This window comes from Onychostruthus taczanowskii, unplaced genomic scaffold (assembly GCF_017590055.1).
Source record: "Onychostruthus taczanowskii isolate IOZ18803 unplaced genomic scaffold, ASM1759005v1 scaffold74, whole genome shotgun sequence".
NCBI lineage: Eukaryota > Metazoa > Chordata > Aves > Passeriformes > Passeridae > Onychostruthus > Onychostruthus taczanowskii.
In genome coordinates this window covers 271,553-280,914 of record NW_024505229.1, presented here as the reverse complement: position 1 = coordinate 280,914, position 9,362 = coordinate 271,553, and the positions used below count along the sequence as shown (strand labels likewise).

The window sequence follows — 9,362 nt, the reverse complement described above, 5'->3', positions numbered from 1 at the left end:
TGACCCCGCTCCCTGCCCGCAACCTGCGCCGGCCACGAGGCTCCCCGGAGTGACGCAGGGACACGGGTCCTGCGTGGGAAAAGACGTCAGGGATGGGGCAGAGCCCCGTGGGGCTGAGCCCTGGGGCCTGCCGGGGTCAGCAGTGCCCTGGCAGCCAAAATCCCGCAGGGAATGAGGCGGTGAAACTCCGGTTTTGGGGGAGAGGTGTTTGGAGTTTGCGGGGTGGAATGGGGTGACAGCAGCGCCCTGAGCAAATCCCACAAACGGGAGGGGGATTGTGGGGTTGGGGTGGGGGGATGTGTCCTCGGGGCTCATCCATGGACAAATCCCACAAACGGGAGGGGGATTGTGGGGCTGGTGTTGGGGTGGGAGGGGATGTGTTCCTCAGGGTTCATCCAAGAACATTTTTATTGCCTTTGGAGTCATTTCCCACGAGGGGGATTGTGGGGCTGGGGTGGGGGGATGTGTCCTTGCAGTTCATCCACAAACAAATCCCACAAACGGGAGGGGGATTGTGGGGCTGGTGTTGGGGTGGGAGGGGATGTGTTCCTCAGGGTTCATCCAAGAACATTTTTATTGCCTTTGGAGTCATTTCCCACCGAGATTCCCGAGGTCAGTAGACCCTGGGAGCCGTGGGGCTGATGCAGCACCCCCCACCCTGGGCTGGGCACTGCCAGGGGGGCACAGCGGCCTGGAGGGGGGCCAGGGGTGCAGCTGGAAGCTCCCGAGGGTTTTGAGCTCCATCTCCCATCCCAAACACCAGGATCTGACCCCGCATGGAGCAGCTGGGATGAGTTTGGCCGTTCCCTGCTCCGAGCTCCAGGCCTGGTTTAACAGAGCTGGGGCTGGGGGGGTCACCCAGAGCATCCCCCAAAGGGCAGAGGGGGCTGGGGGGTCCGCACTCGGTGTCTCCATGGCCAACAGGGCTGAGTGCCCTTTGCCATTCCCATTCCCTTGGGGAAAATCCCATCTGCAGCTGCAGTTTGGGGACATCTTGGCTGGGATGCCACCCAGACCTGTGCCACCACCCAGCAGTTCTCCCAGGTGGCACCAGTAGGGATTTTCTGTGGGGATTCAGTGGAGGAATTTGGGAGCAATTAACCCCAAGGAATGGGGGATCCATCTCCCAAATATCCACAGCTCCCCTTGGCACATTCCTATGGGGCATGGGGGGCATCCTGGCCCTGCCACCCCCCGTGGGGACTATCCCAGCCACCTGCCTGGTGTTCTCCATGCCATTCCCACCCTGCTGGGCATTAGCCAGTCTGATGGACACTATCCATGGCATTCCCAGCCTGCCCAGTGCTATCCATACCACTCCCTGTTTGCCCAGTTCTATCTATGCCATTCCCAGTGCCATCCATGCCATTCCCACCCTGCCCAGTCCTATCCATGGCATTGCCGTTGCCCTCCATGCCATTCCCACCCTGTCCAGTTTGATCCATGCCATTCCCAGCTCTTCCAGTGCCCTCCATGCCATTCCCAGCTCTGCCAGTGCCCTCCATGCCATTCCCACCCTGTCCAGTTTGATCCATGCCATTCCCAGCTCTGCTAGTGCCCTCCATGCCATTCCCAGTCCTGCCCAGTTTGATCCATGCCATTCCCAGCTCTCCCAGTGCCCTCCATGCCATTCCCAGCCTGCCCAGTTTGATCCATGTCATTCCCAGTCTGCCCAGTGCCCTCCATGCCATTCCCAGCCCTGCCCCTGCCAGGGGAGGAGAATCCCGCCGGGATGGAGGATCCCGGGCTATAAAAGCTTCCTCCCCTCCGGGAGGGGACGGGACGGAGCCGCCGGCCGGGAGGGGACAGCGGGGACACGATGGCGGTGGCACCCCGCAGGAGGCTGCAGCGCTGCCTGCTGCTCCTGGTTGTCACTTGGGGCGCCACTTTTGTCCCCTCGCCAGCCCAGGCTTTGCAGAGGTAGCCGGAGCTCGTGTGGCCCTCACGGGGCTGTCCCCCCTTTCATTCCCGGGGTCTGGCGAGGAGGCTGAGGGGCTTTGCTGCTTCACCCCCTTCCTCCTCCTCCTCCTCTCTGCTCTTCCTCACTCCTCTTCCTCGAGCACCGCCTGCTCACCGTGGGACTCCACGAGCGCGGGGTCTTTCCTAACTTAAACCATTTGGGAGCACCCCGAATCCCAAATAACCGAGTTTGGGGCCGGCCTTGGGGTCTGCGGCTGTCCCCAACCTAGCTGGGGGGTCCCCACCCTGCGCTGGGAGCGGGACCCACCGGGGGAGCGGCGTGGAGCTGCTGCCATCTAGAGCCACCGGGCTGGATCTCCCGAGGCCGGGAATGCCGCTGGAAGCTGCCGGGGGGCTGGGGGGGATCCCCCGGTGCCCCCCAGCTCTGCCCTGCCCTCCAGGATCGCCCTGCGGAGGATGCCCTCCATCCGCCAGACGCTGCAGGAGATGGGGGTGAAGGTGCGGGAGGTGTTCCCGGAGCTGCGCCGGGCCACCCGCGGAGGAGGGGACGGTCCCCGCAACGGGACAGCCCCCACCCTGCTCACCAACTACCTGGATGTGAGTGTGGCCCTGCCCGGGGGTGGGGGGGTTTGTCACCGCGATGTCCCCCAGCTGAGCTGAGCTCACGGGGGCTCCCCGTCGCCCCCAGACCCAATATTTCGGCGAGATCAGCATCGGGACCCCCGCGCAGACCTTCAAGGTGGTCTTTGACACGGGCTCGGCCAACCTGTGGGTGCCATCCTACAAGTGCTCCCCACTCTACAGCGCCTGTGGTGAGTTGGGGGGGGCACGGCCAGGGCTGGGGGTGACCCCCCCAAAACCTCAGCCACCCCCAGGGCTGCTCAGAGGGGGCTGGGAGTGGTCTCGTTTTTGATGATTTTTTCATGGGGGGTCTCTCTGTTGGTGTCCAGACTTCTGGCATTGAGGTGGGGTGGGTCCATTACCACCCACCCCCAGGGGTTTTTGGGGAGACAGAGATGCTCTGTGCCCCTTTGGGATGTCCCTTCTCCCTGTCCCCAGTGTCCCACAGCCGCTACGACTCCTCCAAGTCGCGCACGTACATCGCCAACGGCACCGGCTTCGCCATCCGCTACGGCACCGGCAGCGTCAAAGGCGTCCTCAGCCAGGACATCGTCATGGTGAGCCCTGAACCCCCAGAGCCCCCAAAATTCACACCTGGAACCCTCAGAGCCCCCAAAATCCACACACTGAAACCCTCAGAGCCCCCAAATCCACACCTGGGATCCACAGAGCCCTCAAATCTACACCTGGGATCCACAGAGTCCCCAAATTCCACACATCTGGGATCCACAGAATCTCCAACTTCCACACACCTAAAACCCACAAAATCCTCAAATTACACACATCTGGAACACACAGAACCCCCAATTCCACACACCTGGAACTCACAGAATCCCCAAAACCCACAGAACCCCCAAATGCTACGCACCTAAAACCCACAGAACCCCCAAATTCCACGCACCTAAAACCCACAGAATCCCCAAATTCCACACACCTGGAACCCACCAAATCCCTAAAATTCACGCACTGGAACCCACAGAATGCCCAAAATCAACACACCTGGAACCTACAGAATCCCCAAAACCCATGAAACCCCCAAATTCCACACACTGGAACCCACAGAACCCCCAAATTCCACACACTAGAACCCAGAGAACTCCCAAAAATCCACACACTGGAACCCAGAGAACCCCCAAAAATCCACACACTAGAACCCACAAAACCCCCAAAAATCCACACACTGGAACCCACAGAACCCCCAAACCCACACACCCAGATCCTCTGGCTCAGCCAGGAGCCGTGTGGGGTTTTTTTGGGGGGTTTCAGCCCTCCCAGCACCCTCCCAGCCCCCCGTGCCCTCCCCGCAGGTGTCGGACATCCCGATCATCCAGGTGTTCGCCGAGGCCACGGCGCTGCCCGCCTTCCCCTTCATCTTCGCCAGGTTCGACGGCGTGCTGGGCATGGGCTACCCCAGCCAGGCCATCGACGGCATCACGCCCGTCTTCGACCGCATCCTGGCGCAGCAGATCCTCCAGGAGGACGCCTTCTCCGTCTACTACAGCCGGTGGGGCCGCGGGGAACGGGGACACCCCCAAAACGGGGCTGGGTTTGGGGGTCACGGGATGGTGGGGATGGGTTTGGGTGTTGGAGAGATGGGGATAGGGATGGGGATGGGGATGGGATGGGATGGGATGGAGGATCCTGGAGGAGATGGGGTGAAATGGGATGGAGAATCCTGGAGAAGCTGGACTGGGAGAGTGGGAAGAAGATGGAGGATCCTGGAGAAGCTGGGGTGGGAAGGAATAGGGGATCCTGGAGAAGATGGGATGGGAAGGAATGGAGGATCCTGGAGAAGCTGGGATGGGAAGGAATGGAGAATCCTGGAGAAGCTGGGATGGGAAGGAATGGAGGATCCTGGAGGAGATGGGATGGGAAGGAACGGAGGATACTGGAGGAGATGGGGAGAGAAGGGATGGTGGATCCTGGAGGAGATGGGAGGGATGGAATGGAGGATCCTGGAGGAGATGGGATGGGAAGGAACGGAGGATCCTGGAGGAGATGGGAGGGATGGAATGGAGGATCCGGAGGAGATGGGCAGATATGAAATGGAAGATCCCCCGGGTCTCTGGGTGTCACCTGTGTCCCCTGGGCTCCCTGGGGACACGGAGCATCCCTCTCCTTGCAGCGCTTCCAAGTAAGAAGACCCAAAGCACGAGCACCCCCGAGGCCACCCGCTGCCAGCCCCCCGTGTCCCCAGTGTCCCCTGGTCCCTCTGCCAGCCCCAGGATGTCCTGCCCGGGTTCTGTGCCCCCTCAGGGGCCACCACAGCCACCTGCAGCATGTGTCACCTTGCTGTCCCTGCTGCTGACAGGGCCAGCAGAGCCTCAAGGCTGTGGGAATTTTGGGAAAAGGGGAATGGATCCCTGCCTGGCTGGGATTTTTGGGAAGAGGGGAATTGCTCCCTGCCTGGCTGGGATTTTTGGGAAAAGGGGAATCATTCTCTCCAGGCTGGGATTTTTGGGAAAAGGGGAATCATTCTCTCCAGGCTGGGATTTTTGGGAAAAGGGGAATCATTCTCTCCAGGCTGGGATTTTTGGGAAAAGGGGAATCATTCTCTCCAGGCTGGGATTTTTGGGAAAAGGGGAATCACTCTCTCTGGGCTGGGATTTTTGGGGAAAGGGAAATCCATCCCTGGCTGGGTGGAATTTTTGGGAAAAGGGGAATTGATCCCTACCTGGCTGGGATTTTTGGGGAAAGAGGAATTGCTCCTTGCTGGAATGAGATTTTGGGAAAAGAGGAATCACTCTCTCCAGGCTGGGATTTTTGGGAAAAGGGGAATCACGCTCTCTGGGCTGGGATTTTTGGGGAAAGGGGAATCGCTCTTTCTGGGCTGGGATTTTTGGGGAAAGGGAAATCGATCCCTGGCTGGGTGGGATTTTTGGGAAAGGGGGAATTCATCCCTGCCTGGCTGGGATTTTTGGGGAAAGGGGAAATGCTCCTGTCAGGCTGGGAATTTTGGGAAAAGGGGAATCGCTCTCTCAGGGCAGGGATTTTTGGGAAAAGGGGAATCAGTCTTTCTGGGCAGGGATTTTTGGGAAAAGGGGAATTGCTCCTGTCAGGCTGGGAGTTTTGGGAAAAGGGGAAACGCTCTCTCAGGGCCGGGATTTTTGGGAAAAGGGGAATGCCTCCCGCTGTGTTTGGCACAGGAATGCTCCCCTGAAGGCCGGCGGGGAAATCATCCTGGGCGGCAGCGACCCAGCCCATTACACCGGCGACTTCCACTACGTGAACGTGAGCAGGAGCGGCTTCTGGCAGATCCGCATGAAGGGGTGAGCGCGGGGCCAGCCCCGCACGGCCCGGCAACCCCAAATCCCGGGATGATTATGTGGGAAAAGCCCTTGGGATCATCGAATCCCAGCACTGGCAGGGCCGGGGCTGCATGCCGCGGCTCTGTGAGGGTGGGATTTCCGGGATTTCGGGAATTTCGGGGATTTCAGGGGTCTTTTCTCCGTCTGGAGAGGAGCGGGGTGGGCTCCTCCAGCTCCTGCAGGCTCAGCAAGGAGCCAGGAGCAGCTGGGAATGCAGAGGGGGTGGCACCGTGGGCTGAGATTCCACTCGGGAGCCGCAGTTGGAAGAGTTTAACCCCCGTCAGTCCTGCGGGAGGAGCTGAAACAATCCCGCTTTGTTTCGCCAAAAAAAAAAAAACCAAAAACATACCGCCCAAAAAAATCAGCCTGCAAATGATGGAGCTCAGATCCCACACTGGAAAAGCTGGGAGCAGCACGTGCCTGGCTGGGGAGGGATGTGACATTCCTGGCGTCACCAGGGGACACTCGGGATGGGTGTGACACTCCCAGGGTGTCACCATGGGAGATTTGGGATGGACATGTCACTCCTGGGAGCATCCTTGGTGTCACCAGGGGACATTTGGGATGGATGTGACATTCCTGGTGCCACCAGGGAACACTTAGGATGGAAGTGACACTCCTGGGAGCACCCTTGGTGACACCAGGGGACACTCAGGATGGACGTTTCCCTCCCAGGAGCACCCTTGGTGTCACCACAGGAGATTTGGGATGGATGCGACATTCCTGGTGGCACCAGGGAACACTCAGGATGGATGACATCCCCAGGAGCACCCTGGGTGTCACCAGGGGACATTTGGATTGGATGTGTCACTCCCAGGGTGACACCAGGGGACATTTGGGCTGGAAGTGACATCCCCAGGAGCACCCTGGGTGCCACCAGGGGACACTCAGGGCCACCCCTCCCGCTCCAGGGTGTCCGTAGGGGCCGAGACCCTGTTCTGCAGGGAAGGCTGCTCAGTGGCCGTGGACACGGGTGCCTCCTACATCACCGGCCCCGCCGGCCCCGTGTCCGTGCTCATGAAAGCCATCGGGGCCACCGAGGCGGCCGAAGGCGAGGTGAGTGACAGCCAGCCCCTCCGCGTGTCCCCCTGGCTGCCCGGCCCTGTCCCAGCGCTGTCCCCTCCCCTGCAGTACGTGGTGGACTGCGAGCAGGTGCCTCAGCTGCCCAACATCTCCTTCCACCTGGGAGGGAAGGTGTACGGCCTCAGCGGCCCGGCCTACGTGCTGCGGGTGAGTGACCAAAACCAGCCACAATCGGCCCCAAAATGATGCTCCTTGTTTGTCCTGAACCCTTCTCTTGGCTGGAGGTGCCCACCCGAGCCAGGGCGAGCTGTCCCTGCGTCCTTGGGTGGTTTGGGGGGGATTTGGGGTCAGCAGGGATGGGTTTTTGCTGGGATTTGGATATCAGGAAAGGTTTTTCACCCTGGGACAGCGGGAAGTGCCCACCAGGAGTTCACGGTGGGCAAATCCACATTTCCCTGTGCTCAGCACGAGCGGAGCTGCAGATCACCATTGTTTGTGTCTGTCCACACTCTGAGGAGCTGCTTACTCACCCAGGACAGAGCCCAGCCTACCTCAAACCTAAATCTGGGGAATTTGGGATAGCGAGCTCCTCCCGGGCAGCAGGGACCCACCAGCAGGAGGCTGAGGCTGCCGCTGCTCCCCGGCTCCAGCTCACCTGCGATTCCCACGGGAAGGAATTCCTGTGCCAAGGGCCACCCGCTCCGTGTGAGCCCTGCTGTGGCTCGGTTCTACCCCGGAGCTGCTGCCCGGCCCTCGGCACGGGACCATCCCATCCTGACCAAACCTTCAGGGCTCCTCGGGCTGCTTCTGCCGCTGCTGCTGCTGCTCGGGGCTCTGTCCCACGGTGGGATCCTCCCCACAGCGCCCAGCACCTCCGCGGGGCTTTGCCGAACCCAAAGGACCGCAGGGAGCTCACCCCCAGGCACAGCGTGGGGATTTTGGGGCTGGTCCGGGGATCCTGGTTCAGGATATTCCACGATCCCCGAGGAAGGAACGCCGTGGCCAAGCGGGGGGTGTGGATGGGGGGCACGGTGACACCGGGACCCTCCCCCTGTCCCCTCCATTACCCCGCGGGTCTCCTTGCCGCAGCAATCGCAGTACGGCGAGGTCGTGTGCGTGGTGGCTTTCTCCGGGCTGGACATCCCCCCTCCGGCCGGTCCCCTCTGGATCCTGGGCGCCACCTTCATCGGTCACTACTACACCAAATTCGACCGGCGCCACAACCGCATCGGCTTCGCCACCGCCCGCTGAGGGCCGGGGGGCCGCGGGGGCCGGGCTGGGCGCGGAGAACCAGCCCGGAGGCTGCGGCAGCCCCGGGAAGCAGCGAGAGAACAGCAGCTCCCTTGCAGCTCTGCCGCCTCCTCCTCTCCGAAGCTTCCCAAAGCCCCGCGCTGCTCCCCGGGAGCCGAGCCTGGAGCGGGGCTGGCCATCCCAGCGGGATCGGAGCGGCCCCTCCGGGCGCTTTTAGGGCGATGTGCGATGGATGGCAGGAGCAGCGCACGGGGATTTGCTGCTGGTGCGGCTGAGGGGCGCTCTGGGACTGTTCGTGTTGTTCCTAAATTGGGGGCAATAATCGGTGTTTAAGGAGAGTTTTGGCCGGTGTCAGCCCTGCCCCTCTTCGTGAGTTTGATATTAAACAATTTCAAGCACCAGGAGGATGAGTGGATGGTTGGTCTTGCAGAGGGGAGGGTCAGACACCTTTATTTAGGGAACTGGGCCACAAATGTCCCTGTGCCAGGAGCCACCTCTTCATTCCACCCCATAAGGGTGCAACGCCCTCCCCAGCTCCGGCAGGCAAATCGAGGGCTCTGCAAAGCTCTTCCTGCAGCTGGGATGGCGCCAGGAGCCCTGGTGTCCCCTTGGGAACAGGGACACCCGGGGTGTCCCCCTGGGGACAGGGACACGGCTGTGCCTCAGCTCTGCTCTGGCACCCGGGGAGGGGACACTGCCAGCGGGTCTGTGTCACACAGGACGGTGGCTCCTGCCCCAGGGTGTGTTTTCAGGAAAAAGCAGAGGTTTTTCTCTGCCCTGGGTGTGGGGATGCCCCTGGAGGTGCCCCCTGTGCCAGCTGGCCTGGAGGGAGGGACAGGGCAGTGCTCCCAGCTGGGGGGACAAGCCCAGTTCCAGCCCTGGATCCCCATGCCAGGGGAACGCGGGCTGGCCTCCAGTTTGACCAGTTCAGGTGGCTGGGAGTGGGAAAGCTGCTCCTGGGGCAGGGCCTGGAGCGAATCAGGATCTCACCGTGGAGGAGCAGCCGCTGGCAGGAGCTCCTCACCCTCAGAGCTGCAGAGCTGAGCAATTCCAGTGCTCAGGAACCCCAGAGCTGACAATTCCAGTGCTCAGGAACCCCAGAGCTGACAATTCCAGCACTCAGGAACTCCAGAGCTGACAATTCCAGCACTCAGGAACCCCAGAGCTGACAATTCCAGCACTCAGGAACTCCAGAGCTGACAATTCCAGTGCTCAGGAACCCCAGAGCTGACAATTCCA

The 9,362-nt window shown here is 61.2% G+C and overlaps 1 protein-coding gene across 1 annotated transcript; it reads left to right on the top strand.

Annotated features, from left to right (window-relative positions):
* The first annotated feature begins 1,819 nt into the window (after nucleotides 1-1,819).
* Nucleotides 1,820-8,123, top strand: REN (renin). Its single transcript, XM_041422517.1, has 9 exons — nucleotides 1,820-1,920; nucleotides 2,361-2,517; nucleotides 2,609-2,732; nucleotides 2,980-3,098; nucleotides 3,849-4,045; nucleotides 5,688-5,810; nucleotides 6,761-6,905; nucleotides 6,981-7,079; nucleotides 7,962-8,123. Exons 1-9 carry the CDS (start codon nucleotides 1,820-1,822, stop codon nucleotides 8,121-8,123), a joined length of 1,227 nt encoding a protein of 408 aa, XP_041278451.1.
* The last annotated feature ends 1,239 nt before the right edge of the window (nucleotides 8,124-9,362 follow it).